At 44.3% G+C, this 17,966-nt stretch overlaps 1 protein-coding gene across 2 annotated transcripts in view; it reads left to right on the top strand.

The window, feature by feature from the left end:
- The window catches only part of LOC142257110 (uncharacterized), a 76,167-nt gene extending 58,297 nt beyond the window's left edge, over positions 1 to 17,870 (top strand). For both annotated transcript variants that reach the window (XM_075329194.1, XM_075329196.1), the window contains 3 exons: positions 10,100 to 10,243; positions 10,527 to 10,688; positions 17,513 to 17,870. In XM_075329194.1, the coding sequence (XP_075185309.1) occupies positions 10,100 to 10,243; positions 10,527 to 10,688; positions 17,513 to 17,721 (515 nt within the window). In that variant the 3' untranslated portion in view covers positions 17,722 to 17,870. The remainder of the gene's footprint in view (positions 1 to 10,099; positions 10,244 to 10,526; positions 10,689 to 17,512) is intronic.
- The last annotated feature ends 96 nt before the right edge of the window (positions 17,871 to 17,966 follow it).

Here is a 17,966-nt window from a genome sequence, read left to right as displayed (position 1 = left end):
GGATTCTTTCGCATCACTCTCCCATACAGCTTCTCCTTGTGCAACGTGCGCTGTATTGTTGACCGATGCACAGTGACACCATCTGCAGCAAGATGATGCTGCAGGTCTTTGGAGGTGGTCTGTGGATTGTCCTTGACTGTTCTCACCATTCTTCTTCTCTACCTTTCTGATATTTTTCTTGGCCTGCCACGTCTGGGCTTAACAAGAACTGTGCCTGTGTTCTTCCATTTCCTTACTATGTTCCTCACAGTGGAAACTGACAGTTTAAATCTCTGAGACAACTTTTTGTACCTTCCCCTGAACAACTATGGTGAATAATCTTTGTTTTCAGATCATTTGAGAGTTGTTTTGAGGAGCCCATGAAGCCACTCTTCATAGGAGATTCAAATAGGAGAACAACTTGCAAGTGGCCACCTTAACTACCTTTTCTCATGATTGGATACACCTGCCTATGAAGTGCAAAGCTCAATGAGGCTACAAAACCAATTTAGTGCTTCAGTAAGTCAGTAAAAAGTAGTTAGCAGTGTTCAAATCAAGAAATTGATAAGGGTGCCCATACTTTTGCACCGGTGAAATTTTGTTTAAATGCGGATTGCACATTTTCTGTCAGTACAATAAACCTCATTTCAATCCAGAAATATTACTCAGTCCATCAGTTATTAGATATATGAAACTGAAATAGCAAAAACCCAAATTGTTATAAAGAAAAAAGGTTAACATTAATAAGGGTGCCCAAACTTTTTCATATGACTGTATATGTGTATATTGTACAATATACTGTATATGTGTATATTATGTGCATAGTATATGTCTGTATATTATGTGTATAATGTACATGTGTATAGTTTGTGCATAGTATATGTGTTTACCTTGTGTAAATAGTATATATATGTCATGTGTGTAATATATGTGTGCATTTTGCGTGCATAGTTAATGTGTATATATTGTGTGTGTAGTATATGTAAATGTGCCTTGTACATAGTGTATATCAGTCATTTAGGTGTATAATATATAGGTGTATGTTGTGTATAGTGTATATATATATACAGTTAGGTCCAGAAATCTTTGGCCAGTGACACAATTTTGGCGAGTTGGGCTCTGCATGCCACCACATTGGATTTGAAATGAAACCTCTACAACAGAATTCAAGTGCAGATTGTAACGTTTAATTTGAAGGTTTGAACAAAAATATCTGATAGAAATTGTAGGAATTGTCACATTTCTTTACAAACACTCCACATTTTAGGAGGGCAAAAGTAATTGGACAAATAAACCAAACCCAAACAAAATATTTTTATTTTCAATATTTTGTTGCGAATCCTTTGGAGGCAATCACTGCCTTAAGTCTGGAACCCATGGACATCACCAAACGCTGGGTTTCCTCCTTCTTAATGCTTTGCCTGGCCTTTACAGCCGCAGCCTTCAGGTCTTGCTTGTTTGTGGGTCTTTCCGTCTTAAGTCTGGATTTGAGCAAGTGAAATGCATGCTCAATTGGGTTAAGATCTGGTGATTGACTTGGTCATTGCAGAATGTTCCACTTTTTTGCACTCATGAACTCCTGGGTAGCTTTGGCTGTATGCTTGGGGTCATTGTCCATCTGTACTATGAAGCGCCGTCCGATCAACTTTGCGGCATTTGGCTGAATCTGGGCTGAAAGTATATCCCGGTACACTTCAGAATACATCCGGCTACTCTTGTCTGCTGTTATGTCATCAATAAACACAAGTGACCCAGTGCCATTGAAAGCCATGCATGCCCATGCCATCACGTTGCCTCCACCATGTTTTACAGAGGATGTGGTGTGCCTTGGATCATGTGCCGTTCCCTTTCTTCTCCAAACTTTTTTCTTCCCATCATTCTGGTACAGGTTGATCTTTGTCTCATCTGTCCATAGAATACTTTTCCAGAACTGAGCTGGCTTCATGAGGTGTTTTTCAGCAAATGTAACTCTGGCCTGTCTATTTTTGGAATTGATGAATGGTTTGCATCTAGATGTGAACCCTTTGTATTTACTTTCATGGAGTCTTCTCTTTACTGTTGACTTAGAGACAGATACACCTACTTCACTGAGAGTGTTCTGGACTTCAGTTGATGTTGTGAACGGGTTCTTCTTCACCAAAGAAAGTATGCGGCGATCATCCACCACTGTTGTCATCCGTGGACGCCCAGGCCTTTTTGAGTTCCCAAGCTCACCAGTCAATTCCTTTTTTCTCAGAATGTACCCGACTGTTGATTTTGCTACTCCAAGCATGTCTGCTATCTCTCTGATGGATTTTTTCTTTTTTTTCAGCCTCAGGATGTTCTGCTTCACCTCAATTGAGAGTTCCTTAGACCGCATGTTGTCTGGTCACAGCAACAGCTTCCAAATGCAAAACCACACACCTGTAATCAACCCCAGACCTTTTAACTACTTCATTGATTACAGGTTAACGAGGGAGACACCTTCAGAGTTAATTGCAGCCCTTAGAGTCCCTTGTCCAATTTCTTTTGGTCCCTTGAAAAAGAGGAGGCTATGCATTACAGAGCTATGATTCCTAAACCCTTTCTCCGATTTGGATGTGAAAACTCTCATATTGCAGCTGGGAGTGTGCACTTTCAGCCCATATTATATATATAATTGTATTTCTGAACATGTTATTGTAAATAGCTAAAATAACAAAACTTGTGTCACTGTCCAAATATTTCTGGACCTAACTGTACTAGCTGTAGCACCCAGCGTTGCCCGGGATAGTAACTGTCTCTCTGTCTCTCTCCCAGTCTCTGTCTGTGTGTCTGTTTGTGTCTGGCTGTCTGTCTTTTTCCGTGGCTGTCTGTTTCTATCTCTCTGTCTGTATTTACATCAGTCTATCTGTCTCAATCTCTGTATCTGTCTGTGTGTGTGTATCTCTCTCTATCTCTTTGCCCGTCTGTCTCTTTGCCCATCTGTCTCTTTGCCTGTCTGTCTCTTTCTGGGTCTATCTCTTTCCCAGTCTGTCTCTTTCCCGGTCTGTCTCTTTCCCGGTCTGTCTCTTTCCAGGGCTGTCTCTTTCCAGGGCTGTCTCTCTCCGAGGCTGTCTCTCTCCGGGGCTGTCTCTTTCCCCATCTGTCTCTTTCCTCATCTGTCTCTTTCTCCGTCTGTCTCTTTCCAGGTCTGTCGCTTTGCCGGGCTGTCTCTTTGCCGGGCTGTCTTTTTGCCGGGCTGTCTCTTTCTAGGTCTGTCTGTTTGCTCGTCTGTCTCTTTGCCCATCTGTCTCTTTGCAGGGCTATCTTTCCAGGGCTGCTCTTTCCAGGGCTGTCTCTTTCCCGCTCTGTCTCTTTCCCGCTCTGTCTCTTTCCCGCTCTGTCTCTTTCCCGCTCTGTCTCTTTCCCGCTCTGTCTCTTTCCAGGCCTGTCTCTTTCCAGGCCTGTCTCTTTCCAGGCCTGTCTCTTTCCAGGCCTGTCTCTTTGCCCGTCTGTTACTTTGGGCATTTGTCTCTTTGCCCGGCTGTCTCTTTGCCCGGCTGCCTCTTTTCAGGGCTGTCTATTTGCCCGTCTGTCTCTTTGCCCATCTGTCTCTTTCCAGATCTGTCTCTTTCCCGGTCTGTCTTTTTCCTGGACTGTCTCTTTGCCCGGCTGTCTCTTTGCCCGGCTGTCTCTTTGCCCAGCTGTCTCTTTCCAGATCTGTCTCTTTCCAGATCTGTCTCTTTCCAGATCTGTCTCTTACCCGGTCTGTCTCTTACCTGGTCTGTCTCTTTGCCCGTCTGTCTCTTTCCAGGGCTGTCTCTTTCCAGGGCTGTCTCTTTCCCTGTCTGTCTCTTTCCCTGTCTATCTCTGTCTGTCTCTCTCTATATTCGTCTTCCCACCGACATCTTATTACCTCACACATAAGCTTCTTATACTAACAGTTTATTTTATTCCTATAGCAACCACTGATAGTTGTCATTTATAGCCTGCAGCTCCCAGCTCCATTCAGTTTAGTGGCTGCAGGAGTTTTGTAGAGTAACTGGAAAGCACGGAGTTAAATTTTCCTGCCTAAACACAGTCTATGATGTTCCCTGGGTCACATGGAGCGTCTGTGCAAAATTTTGTGATTGTAAATACGACGGTGCGGATTCCTTTAGCAGACATACACACACACATACACTCAGCTTTATATATTAGATTGTGTGCATATCATATGTGTGTATATTGTGTAAATAGTATATACATTTTGTGTAAAATGTATTTGTGTATTTGTATGCTTAGTGAATGTGTGTACATGGTGTGAACAGTATATGTGAGTATGCCCTGTACATAGTGTATGTCTATAATTTGCGTGTGTATTGTTTGTGTATGGTATATTGTTATGCTGTATATCTTGAATATAGTGTATTTGTTGTATGCACAGTACATGTGTATTTTGGGTGTGTAGTGCATATGTGCACATTGTGTGTATAGTGGACAGGTGTATGCTGTATATATATATATATATATATATATCCAGTGGCGTAACTAGAGACTGATGGGCCCCAGTGCAAAGTTTGAGCCTGCCCCCCCACATGTTGATCAGATGAGTGTTGTAGCGTTCTAAATCCTATAAAGACATATGAGATGACCCTCTCCCCTTTAATTGTGTAGTACTGAACCCATTCTCCCCTACTGTCCCATCCTTGGCCACTTGTGTATGACCTCATCATGGCTATATTCTGGTATATGTGGCCCATCCTGGTATATATGTCCCTATCATAGCCCCATCCAGGGGTATGTCCTCATCATCTTCCATCCTGGTATATATGGCCTTATCCAGTTATATGTATATATATATATATATCTCCATTATGGCCCCATGCTGGTATACATGTCCCCATAATGGCCCCATCCTGGTATACATGTCCTTATCATAGCCCCATCCGGGGATATGTGTCCCCATCATCTTCCATCATGGTGTATATGGCCTCATCCAGGTGTATATATATATATATATATATATATATATATATATATATATATTATATATATATATATATATATACATACACTCATTATGGCACCATCCTGGTATATGTCCTCATCATGGCCACATAATGGTGTATGACCCCATAATGGCTATATTCTGATATATAGCCCCTTCCTGGTATATATGTCCCCATAATGGTGACATTCTGGTATACATGTTCCCATAATGGCCCCATCCTGGTATACATGTCCCCATCATAGCCCCATCCAGGGATATGTGTCCCCATCATCTTCTATCTTGGTATATATGGACTTATTCAGGTATATATATATCTCCATTATAGCCCCATCCTGGTATATGTCCTCATCATGGCCACATAATGGTGTATGACCCCATAATGGCTATATCCTGTTATATATGGCCACTTCCTGGTATATATGTCCCCATAATGGCCCCATCCTGGTATACATGTCCCCATAATGGCCCCAGCCTGGTTTATGGCCCCATCCTGGCTGCATCTTGGTACATATAATACCCCCAGGTGCTGCACATAAAAATAAATGATTATACACACCTTTCCCTCACTTCCCTGATGTCCTCCTCCGATTATAGCATACCGCAACTGACCAGTGTGGAAGTGGCGCAGCGCATGACGTCACTGTGCTCCACTTACAGCATGATCAGCTGCCCGGTACCGGCATATTCTCTGATCCCCACACCCTGGATTATGGATGTGGGGAGAAGTGAATATTCATAGCCTTAATCGGCAGCCGGCACATCACAATGCAGGATCCCAACGAGACTCTGTGCTGCAATCTATTTTAGCTGGATGAACAACCTCGGAGGCACCTGCAGCTGAAACAAGCATTGGGGCAGGTGGCCCCCTGTACCCCTGGGCCCGGTCGCGGTAACAGTGATACGCCCCTGTATATATGCATGTTGTGTGAAATCATGTATATAGTGCATTAATGTCTAGTATGTCTATTGTGTGTATGTGTATGCCATGTGGGCAGCGTGGTGGCACTGTGGTTAATATGTTGCTTTTCAGCGCTGGGATCCTAAGTTAAAAACCAAGGAGAATATATGTAAGGAGTGTCTTTTTTTTCACCGTCTCTACACGTGTCTTCTCTGGTTTCCTCATGCATTCATAGACATAATGATAGGAAATTTAGATTGTGAGTTCTTATGGGGACAGTGAAGATAATGCCTTTGAGAAGCTGAGAAATTAAGAGCTCTAAATGATGCAAATAAAATAAATAAATAAAAATAAATAAATAATATAAGTTAATGTTATATATATATATATATATATATATATATATATATATATATATATATATATATATATATATATATATATATATATATATATATATATAAATAGTATATATATATATATATATATATATATATATATATACAGTTAGGTCCAGAAATATGTGGACAGTGACACAATTTTGGCGAGTTGGGCTCTGCATGCCACCACATTGGATTTGAAATGAAACCTCTACAACAGAATTCAAGTGCAGATTGTAACGTTTAATTTGAAGGTTTGAACAAAAATATCTGATAGAAATTGTAGGAATTGTCACATTTCTTTACAAACACTCCACATTTTAGGAGGTCAAAAGTAATTGGACAAATAAACCAAACCCAAACAAAATATTTTTATTTTCAATATTTTGTTGCGAATCCTTTGGAGCCAATCACTGCCTTAAGTCTGGAACCCATGGACATCACCAAATGCTGGGTTTCCCCTTCTTAATGCTTTGCCAGGCCTTTACAGCCGCAGCCTTCAGGTCTTGCTTGTTTGTGGGTCTTTCCGTCTTAAGTCTGGATTTGAGCAAGTGAAATGCATGCTCAATTGGGTTAAGATCTGGGGATTGACTTGGCCATTGCAGAATGTTCCACTTTTTTGCACTCATGAACTCCTGGGTAGCTTTGGCTGTATGCTTGGGGTCATTGTCCATCTGTACTATGAAGCGCCGTCCGATCAACTTTGCGGCATTTGGCTGAATCTGGGCTGAAAGTATATCCCGGTACACTTCAGAATTCATCCGGCTACTCTTGTCTGCTGTTATGTCATCAATAAACACAAGTGACCCAGTGCCATTGAAAGCCATGCATGCCCATGCCATCCTGTTGCCTCCACCATGTTTTACAGAGGATGTGGTGTGCCTTGGATCATGTGCCGTTCCCTTTCTTCTCCAAACTTTTTTCTTCCCATCATTCTGGTACAGGTTGATCTTGGTCTCATCTGTCCATAGAATACTTTTCCAGAACTGAGCTGGCTTCATGAGGTGTTTTTCAGCAAATGTAACTCTGGCCTGTCTATTTTTGGAATTGATGAATGGTTTGCATCTAGATGTGAACCCTTTGTATTTACTTTCATGGAGTCTTCTCTTTACTGCTGACTTAGAGACAGATACACCTACTTCACTGAGAGTGTTCTGGACTTCAGTTGATGTTGTGAACGGGTTCTTCTTCACCAAAGAAAGTATGCGGCGATCATCCACCACTGTTGTCATCCGTGGACGCCCAGGCCTTTTTGAGTTCCCAAGCTCACCAGTCAATTCCTTTTTTCTCAGAATGTACCTGACTGTTGATTTGCTACTCCAAGCATGTCTGCTATCTCTCTGATGGATTTTTTCTTTTTTTTCAGCCTCAGGATGTTCTGCTTCACCTCAATTGAGAGTTCCTTAGACCGCATGTTGTCTGGTCACAGCAACAGCTTCCAAATGCAAAACCACACACCTGTAATCAACCCCAGACCTTTTAACTACTTCATTGATTACAGGTTAATGTGGGAGACACCTTCAGAGTTAATTGCAGCCCTTAGAGTCCCTTGTCCAATTACTTTTGGTCCCTTGAAAAAGAGGAGGCTATGCATTACAGAGCTATGATTCCTAAACCCTTTCTCCGATTTGGATGTGAAAACTCTCATATTGCAGCTGGGAGTGTGCACTTTAAGCCCATATTATATACATAATTGTATTTCTGAACATGTTTTTGTAAACAGCTAAAATAACAAAACTTGTGTCACTGTCCAAATATTTCTGGCCCTGACTGTATATATATATATATATATATATATATATATGTATATATACACCGTATATATATATATTTAATATATACTATACTATGCCACAAATAAGTTCCGTGGCATAGTATAGTAAGAGATATTTAAAAATATAATTAAATTGTAACTTATTTTGCAAATATGTATTATTTTCTTTAGTAAGTCGATTCCTTCCTTATGGCTCCTGCCACGTTCTTACCGTACAATGTTACAGGCACCTGGCATTTCTCCTCTATGATTTAAGTGGTTTAAGATCTGGAAATCATTAAAAAGAAACAGGAAACATTAAAAAAGAAAAAAAAAAAAAAAGAAACGAAAGAAAGAAAGAAAGAAAGAACGAACGCATATTGCCAAGGTTTGTACTAATGAGGAAGCTCTGACTTCCTGAAGGTAAGGACATCGAGCTGCGGATCTGAAGCCGCTCATTACAATAGAAACGTGAAAGATTAAATTAGGAGAAGAAACTTTGTATCATTTAATAAAACAGAAAACAAAAATATATAGATATTATATAGGAATTGTGATGGTCTACCAGAAGGTGAATGCGGAGTCGAGGTCAGAGTATGAGCCGGACATCAGAAGCCAGGGTGTCAAATAAGGTACACAGGGAGAAAGCAGAGCCGATGTCAGGGCTCGAGTCGGAGATCAGTGTCAGGAAGTAATGTATTGAACACAGGGAGAAAGCGAAGCCAAGGTCAAGGTACGAGCCGGAGGTCAGAAGCCAGGAAGTCACGTATGGAAAACAGGGAGAAAGCGGAGTTGAGGTTAGAGTATGAGCCGGAGGTCAACAGCCAGGAAGTCACTTATGGAACACAAGGATAAAGTGGAGCCAAGGTCAGAGTGCGAGCCGGAGGTCAGAAGCCAAGAAGTCACGTATGGAAAACAGGGAGAAAGAGGAGGCGAGGTCAGAGTATGAGCCAGAGGTCAGAAGCTAGAAGTATAGTATGGAACGCAAGGAGAAAGTGGAGCCGAGGTCAGAGTGCGAGCTGGAGGTCAGAAGCCAGGAAGTCACGTATGGAAAACAGAGAGAAAGTGAAGTTGAGGTCAGAGTATGTGCAGGAGGTCAGAAGCCAGGAAGTCACGTATGGAGCACAAGGAGAAAGAGGAGCCAGGGTCATGGTATGAGCCGGAGGTGAGAAGCCAGGTAGTCACGTATGGAACGCGGGGAGAAAGCGGAGTCGATATCAGAGTACGATCCAGTGGTCAGAAGCTAATAATTTACGTATAGAACACAAGGAGGTCAGGGTACAAACTTGAGGTCAGGAGCAACATGGTAACATGAGAGTCAGGGACACAGGCAGAGAAGGGTAACTTGGGAACAGGGTTGCGGGACAAGATCAGAACAGTACACTTACGGGAGCCAGATGCACTAGTTGCAGAACAGGGGGTGAGGGGCTGGATGTTATACACTGGGGTTGAGGAGTTGATGGGACTGAATGATTTTTCTCCATGTAGTGTATCTACAGGTATATTGTCATAGGTGTGTCAGGGGTGACAGACAGTCATGTAGTTTCTGGCAATAGAGGTCACAGTGCTTGGCTGCGCAAAATGCTCCCTGACCTTTTATTTTTCGTGTTGTTACTATTCATTGTAATAGGTAGCTTTCCTGATGGATCTTAGCTCTCCCTCTTTTGAACCCACCAGGAGCTTGCCTTTTACATAGCTGCTGATCATCAGTATTCTCTTGGTGCTTAAATACTCCCTTCTTCCCTGGACTGGTGCTGGTGATATTATTCAGTTCATTCTAGCTCTGGTTGCAAGCAGGTGGCTTGCTCTCATCTGTAGTATCATTGATGAACTCCTGCCTGAGTCATCTGTGGATAAGTAGTTAATGGTTTTCCCCCGTGTGTCCACCTTGTGTCTTCCTTTAGCATTTAGTGGAGTTGATGAAGAGCTCATCCCACCCGTTCCATATTTAGGGTCCAGTACTAGGAATATCTAGGGTCAGGTATCAAGTTTGGCGCATAAGTGTGGAACCTATCTAGAGTGGTGAGGGACCCCAGGGAGCAGCAGTAGGTTTGGTCAGGAGTCACCATCTCCCCCTTCCCTGGAAGCAGGGGTCCCCTTCCCTTACGTTTCGCCGCTCGCTTGATACTGACGTCACTGGTTAATGCTTTACACAGGTGCAAAGGAAACATCTCTCTTTATGAGAATGTGCGGTAACTGCTCGGAGCAAAAGACGGGATTTGTGCGGTTTGAGAGAGGCATCCTGAAGATCAATGCAACCTGCTGCAATACGAACAACTGCACTCCTCCGGTCCCCACCAGTAAGTGATACCAGAGAAATCATTATATAAAGTTATATGAAACAAGATCTGTAGACTCTATGGTAAAATTGAGCATTACAATTGAGCAATACCATAGAATCATTAGCGATAAGGAGAAAGTAACATTAAGTTTTACTGCAGGCTGTAAAGCAAAAATCTCTTGAGTCTTAACTGCACTGACATCTAGTGGTCAAGGAAAGAATTGCAACTTTTTTTTATCATTTTAATATGAAAACTGATGATTAACTTTAACTTTCGGGATTTTCTTTTGTTTCTCTGCAAGTTCCACCAGATAAAGGTTTCCCTAAAGATGAAAAAGTCAAAGGCAATGGGATAAGGTGTAAATCGTGCTTCGCTTTCCACGCTAGAAACTGTGACTGTAACACGTATGTGAATTGCACTGGAGCGGAAACAAGATGTATTTCACGGTATATGTCCGCATCAGGTCAGTTCTACAGAGATATCTTATTTCTAGCATGTCCAAGTATTGATATTGTATCACCTTCCTAAATATCAATATTCCCAGTTGTAATAATATATCTGACAACATGGGTATGGGGAAGTACCAAGCGAACAGCGAAAGGGAAGGGAAACCCTTGTGTCTAGGGAAGGGGAAAATGGTGACCCCTGACCAAGACTACCGCTGACAACTAGGGTCCCTCACCATCCTAAATAGGTTCCGCACCTATGTGCCGAGTTGGATACCTGGCCCTATGTTTCCCTACTGCTGGTCCCTGTGGTCTCTCACCACCCTAAATAGGTTCCGTACCTATGCGCCGAGCTGGATACCTGACCCTAGGTATCCCTTCTGCTGGTACCTGGGGTCTCTCACCACCCTAAATAGGCGCTGAGCTGGATACTTGACCCTAGGTATCCCTACTGCTGGTCCCTGTGCTCTCTCACCACCTTAAATAGGTTCCACACCTATGCGCCGAGCTGGATACCTGATCCTAAGTATCCCTACTGCTGGTCCCTGAGGTCTCTCAGCACCCTAAATAAGTTCCACACCTATGCACCGAGTTGGATACCTGACCCTAGGTTTCCCTACTGCTGGTACCTGGGGTCTCTCACCACCCTAAATAGGTTCCGTACCTATGCGCCGAGCTGGATACCTGACCCTAGGTATCCCTACTGCTGGTACCTGGGGTCTCTCACCACCCTAAATAGGTGCTGAGCTGGATACTTGACCCTAGGTATCCCTACTGCTGGTCCCTGTGCTCTCTCACCACCTTAAATAGGTTCCACACCTATGCGCCGAGCTGGATACCTGACCCTAGGTATCCCTACTGCTGGTCCCTGAGGTCTCTCACCACCCTAAATAGGTGCTGAGCTGGATACTTGACCCTAGGTATCCCTACTGCTGGTACCTGTGGTCTCTCACCACCCTAAATAGGTTCCGTACCTATGCGCCGAGCTGGATACCTGACCCTAGGTATCCCTACTGCTGGTCCCTGTGGTCTTTCACCACCCTAAATAAGTTCCACACCTATTCACTGAGCTGGATACCTGACCCTAGGACAGTGATGGCTAACCTATGACACGCGTGTCAGAAATGAAACAACAGACCATTTCTGATGACAAGTGCACCCGGGCAGGCGGCCACATCTCAATCTATAAGACAAGCCACGGCCACCAGTGATTTAACTAGAACTGCATGTGTGGCAAAACTATTCCGAAATGACCGGACCGGGGAACCGCACATGCAATTGTAGTTATATCACCATTGGCTTGTGGTCTGTACCTTTAATATGGGTCCTGAGTGAGGTGTGCTCTCATACCATGCAGTACATAACACGCCTCTAACCTCCAGAGTGGCGCATGAAGACAGGCGCCATTGCAGGCAAGCACCGGGGGGCATTGCAGTGTGGCTGCTGAAGTAAATCCACACATTAGCACATTTATAGGGCACTGCTGTTGCCAGTTAAAGCCAATCAGGATATGTTATAAAAAATTTAGTGGGGTGGTGGGGACTGGGGAGGAAAGAAGAGGAGATAATGACTGCTGGGGGGAGGGAGAGAGGAGATAATCATTATCATGACTGCTGAGGGAGGGAGAGAGTAGATAATGACTGCTGGGGGAGAGGAGATAATGACTGCTGGGGGAAGGGGGAGAGGAAATAATGACTGCTGGGGGAGGGGGAGAGGAGATAATGACTGCTGGGGGAAGGGGGAGAGGAGATAAAGACTGCTGGGGGGAGGGGGAGTGAAGATAATGACTGCTGGGGGAGAGGAGATAATGACTGCTCAGGGGAGGGGGAGAGGAGAAAATGACTGCTCCGGGGAGGGGGAGAGGAGATAATGACTGCTGGGGGAGAGGAGAGAAGATAATGACTGCTGGGGGGAGTGGAGATAATGACTGCTGGGGGAAGGGGGAGAGGAGATAAAGACTGCTGGGGGGAGGGGGAGTGAAGATAATGACTGCTGGGGGAGAGGAGATAATGACTGCTCGGGGGAGGAGGAGAGGAGATAATGACTGCTCCGGGGAGGGGGAGAGGAGATAATGACTGCTGGGGGAGGGGGAGAGGAGATAATGACTGCTGGGGGGAGTGGAGATAATGACTGCTGGGGGAGGGGGAGAGAAGATGATGACTGCTGGGGGAGAGGAGAGAAGATAATGACTGCTGGGGGAGAGGAGAGAAGATAATGACTGCTTGGGGAGAGGAGATAATGACTGCTCGGGGGAGGAGGAGAGGAGATAATGACTGCTGGGGGGAGTGGAGATAATGACTGCTGGGGGGAGGAGGAGAGGAGAAAATGACTGCTCAGGGGAGGGGGAGAGGATAAAATGACTGCTCCGGGGAGGGGGAGAGGAGATAATGACTGCTGGGGGAGAGGAGAGAAGATAATGACTGCTGGGGGGAGTGGAGATAATGACTGCTGGGGGAGGGGGAGAGAAGATGATGACTGCTGGGGGAGAGGAGAGAAGATAATGACTGCTGGGGGAGAGGAGAGAAGATAATGACTGCTGGGGGAGAGGAGAGAAGATAATGACTGCTGGGGGAGGAGGAGAGGAGATAATGACTGCTCCGGGGAGGGGGAGAGGAGATAATGACTGCTGGGGGAGGGGGAGAGGAGATGATGACTGCTGGGGGAGAGGAGAGAAGATAATGACTGCTGGGGGAGAGGAGAGAAGATAATGACTGCTTGGGGAAAGGAGATAATGACTGCTCGGGGGAGGTGGAGAGGAGATAATGACTGCTGGGGGGAGTGGAGATAATAACTGCTGGGGGGAGTGGAGATAATGACTGCTGGGGGAGGGAGAGAGGAGATAATCATTATCTCCTCCCCCTCCCCCAGCAGTCATTATCAGATAACTTTGCTATTAGAGCTACAAGTGTCACAAAATTTTGTATTTTTCGAGAAGTGACAGACCACCCAAGTTATATTTATTTTATTTTTACGAATTTTGACACACTAAGCTCAAAAGCTTGGCCATCACTGCCCAAGGATGACCCTAGAGCTGGGCCGTAAATAGGGAATGAGTGGGATGAGCTCTTCATCAACCCTCCTAAACGCTAAAGAATACACAGGGAGCACACACATGAGGAAAATGCATGAACAACTTTTCTCCAGATGCCTTGGAAAGAAGTTCAGCACAGATCAGCAATGATCCCACAGATGAGTGCAAGCCACCTGCTTGCATCCAGAGCTTGTGAAGGAACTGAAAATCACAAGCACAATCACTCAAAGGAAAATACAAATGATTAGTAGCTAAATGGAACAGGAACTCTGCTGGTTCCTAAAGGGAAAAGGATGAAATCCAGCAGAGGAGATACCTAGTACTCTGAATACTGACAGCAGGGACAATAGAAATTCAGGGAGTATTTTGCGTAGCCAAACACTGTGACCTTCTATTGTCAGACACCAACAGGACTGTCTGTTACCTGTGACACACCCATGACAGTCATACTATGAAACACTATGACCTTCTATTGATTGACACCACAAGACACCTGGTACACACCTATGACAATATCCAAATTAAGGCAAATTCTTCACCATAGGTTGCTTATTGAATTAGTAAAAAATATTTTAGATGACTAAAGAATGTTGTACTATGCATATTTTGGGATATATAGATACTAGCTGTAGTACCTGGGCGTTGCCCGGGATAGTAACTGTGTCTCTGTCTCTCTCCCAGACTCTGTCTGTCTCTCCCAGTCTCTGTCTGTCTCTGTTTGTCTCTCCCAGTCTCTGTCTGTCTCTCTTTGTCTCTCCCAGTCTCTGTCTGTCTCTCTCAGTCTCTGTTTGTCTCTCCCTATCTCTGTATGTCTCCCTATCTGTCTCTGTCTGTCTCTGTGTGTCTGTCTCTTTGAGTGTCTGTCTGTATGTCTTTGTTTATCCATGTCTGTTTGTGCCTATCTCTCTGTCTCTGTATCAGTCTCTGTCTGTTTCTCGCTATCACTGTGTCTGTCAGCCTGTCAGTCTCTTTCCTGGTCTGTCTCTTTCCCCATCTCTGTCTCTTTCCCTGTCTGCCTCTGTCTCTTTCCCTGTCTGTCTGTGTCTGTCTGTTTCTTTGACTCTCTGTCTCTTTCTCTGTCTCTTTCCCTGTCTGCCTCTTTCTCTCTCTCTGTCTGTCTCTTTCTGTCTCTCTCTATCCGTCTCCCCACTGACATCTTATTACCTCACACATAAGCTTCTTATACTAACAGTTTATTTTGTTCCTATAGCAACCAATCATAGCTCCTATTAATAACCTAATAGCTCGCAGCTCCATTAACTTTAATGGAGGCAAGTTTTTTGGAGAGTAAAGCGGGCTTTACACGCTACAAGATTGCTACAGCGATCTCGTTGGGGTCACGGATTTTGTGACGCCATCCGGCCGCTGTAGCGATGCTGTTGCGTGTGACACCTATGAGCGATTTCACATCGTCGAAAAAACGCTCATCGGCGACATGGGGGTCCATTCTCAAATATCGTTACTGCAGCAGTAACGAAGTTGTTCCTCGTTCCTTCGGCAGCACACATCGCTCCGTGTGACACCGCAGGAACGAGGAAGCTCTCCTTACCAGCCTCCCGCCCACAATGCGGAAGGAAGGAGGCGAACGGGATGTTCGTCTCGCTCATCTCCGCCCCTCCGCTTCTATTGGGCGGCGGTTCAGTGACGCTGCTGTGACGTCGCTGTGACGCTGAACAAACTGCCCCCTTAGAAAAGAGGTGGTTCACTGGTCACAGGGAAGGTAAGTAGTGTGACGGGTCCGGGCGATGTTGTGCGACATGGGCAGAGATTTACCCATGTCGCACAACCGATGGGGGCGGGTACGCATGCTGGCGATATCGGTACCGATATTGCAATGTGTAAAGCGGCCTTAACTGTAATTTTCCCATCAAAACATTCCCTTAGTCACATGGGACGTCTGTGAAAAATTTTGTGATTGTAAATACAACGGTGCAGATTCCTTTAGTGGACATACAGTGCCTACAAGTAGTATTCAACCCCCTGCAGATTTAGCAGGTTTGATAAGATGCAAATAAGTTAGAGCCTGCAAACTTCAAACAAGAGCAGGATTTATTAACAGATGCATAAATCTTACAAACCAACAAGTTATGTTGCTCAGTTAAATTTTAATACATTTTCAACATAAAAGTGTGGGTCAATTATTATTCAACCCCTAGGTTTAATATTTTGTGGAATAACCCTTGTTTGCAATTACAGCTAATAATCGTCTTTTATAAGACCTGATCAGGCCGGCACAGGTCTCTGGAGTTATCTTGGCCCACTCCTCCATGCAGATCTTCTCCAAGTTATCTAGGTTCTTTGGGTGTCTTATGTGGACTTTAATCTTGAGCTCCTTCCACAAGTTTTCAATTGGGTTAAGGTCAGGAGACTGACTGGGCCACTGCAACACCTTGATTTTTTCCCTCTTGAACCAGGCCTTGGTTTTCTTGGCTGTGTGATTTGGGTCGTTGTCTTGTTGGAAGATGAAATGACGACCCATCTTAAGATCCTTGATGGAGGAGCGGAGGTTCTTGGCCAAAATCTCCAGGTAGGCCGTGCTATCCATCTACCCATGGATGCGGACCAGATGGCCAGGCCCCTTGGCTGAGAAACAGCCCCACAGCATGATGCTGCCACCACCATGCTTGACTGTAGGGTTGGTATTCTTGGGGTCGTATGCAGTGCCATCCAGTCTCCAAACGTCACGTGTGTGGTTGGCACCAAAGATCTCGATCTTGGTCTCATCAGACCAGAGAACCTTGAACCAGTCTGTCTCAGAGTCCTCCAAGTGATCATGAGCAAACTGTAGACAAGCCTTGACATGACGCTTTGAAAGTAAAGGTACCTTACGGGCTCGTCTGGAACGGAGACCATTGCGGTGGAGTACGTTACTTATGGTATTGACTGAAACCAATGTCCCCACTGGCATGAGATCTTCCTGGAGCTCCTTCCTTGTTGTCCTTGGGTTAGCCTTGACTTTACGGACAAGCCTGGCCTCGGCACGGGTGGAAACTTTCAAAGGCTGTCCAGGACGTGGAAGGCTAACAGTAGTTCCATAAGCCTTCCACTTCAGGATGATGCTCCCAACAGTGGAGACAGGTAGGCCCAACTCCTTGGAAAGGGTTTTGTACCCCTTGCCAGCCTTGTGACCCTCCACGATCTTGTCTCTGATGGCCTTGGAATGCTCCTTTGTCTTTCCCATGTTGACCAAGTATGAGTGCTGTTCACAAGTTTGGGGAGGGTCTTAATTAGTCAGAAAAGGCTGGAAAAAGAGATAATTAATCCAAACATGTGAAGCTCATTGTTCTTTGTGCCTGAAATACTTCTTCATACTTTAGGGGAACCAAACAGAATTCTGGTGGTTTGAGGGGTTGAATAATAAATGACCCTCTGAATAAACTTTTCACAATTTAAATAAATAAATAAATAAATAAATAAATAACATTCTTTTTTGCTGCATTTCACACTTCCAGGCTGATCTACAGTCCAAATGTCACAATGCCAAGTTAATTCCGAATGTGTAAACCTGGTAAATCTGCAGGGGGTTGGATACTACTTGTAGGCACTGTACATACACACATACACACACACACATACATACACACATACACACATACATACAGTACATACACACATACATACATACATACATGCATACATACACATACAGTACATACATACACACATACAGTACATACATACACACATACATACATACACACATACAGTACATACATACACACATACATACACACATACACACATACAGTACATACATACACTCAGCTTTATATATTAGATGATGTAGGTTGTACCGTTCTTTCTCCACAGGGGGGCACAATCACGCTACTGCCATGCGAGGCTGCACCAGGACAGAGATGTGTGAATTCACAAAAAGCCCAGAAATAAGCACAAAACTAAACACCACCAGAATAAAGTCAAACTCTTCATGCTCGAATGAAAGCGACCGAGTCTACAACAGTTTGTTATCGCCCGTCCTTACTGTCGCCATCTTCTCCAAGCTTTTCACTGCCACGTGATGTCCGTCGGCAGCTTACAAAGGACAATGCAAAAACACTAATGCCTAAAAGTATTAAGCATATTAGTATCCGGAGAAATAATGCTTCCTTCTCCACTTACGTCTGTTGATTTCTTTGTATTTGCATTTATAAACATTTATTTCTCAGAATCCGCAGTCTCTTCTTCCCTGTTCTTTAAACAAACTTGGCAGTAATTAATAGTAGAAGCAAATAGATGAAACTCTGTAACATGTCATCAGAAAAAT

Source organism: Anomaloglossus baeobatrachus, chromosome 11, assembly GCF_048569485.1.
Source record: "Anomaloglossus baeobatrachus isolate aAnoBae1 chromosome 11, aAnoBae1.hap1, whole genome shotgun sequence".
NCBI classification, from domain to species: Eukaryota; Metazoa; Chordata; class Amphibia; order Anura; family Aromobatidae; genus Anomaloglossus; species Anomaloglossus baeobatrachus.
Note: the sequence above shows the minus strand (reverse complement) of the source record. Positions and strands in the feature narration are given on the sequence as shown.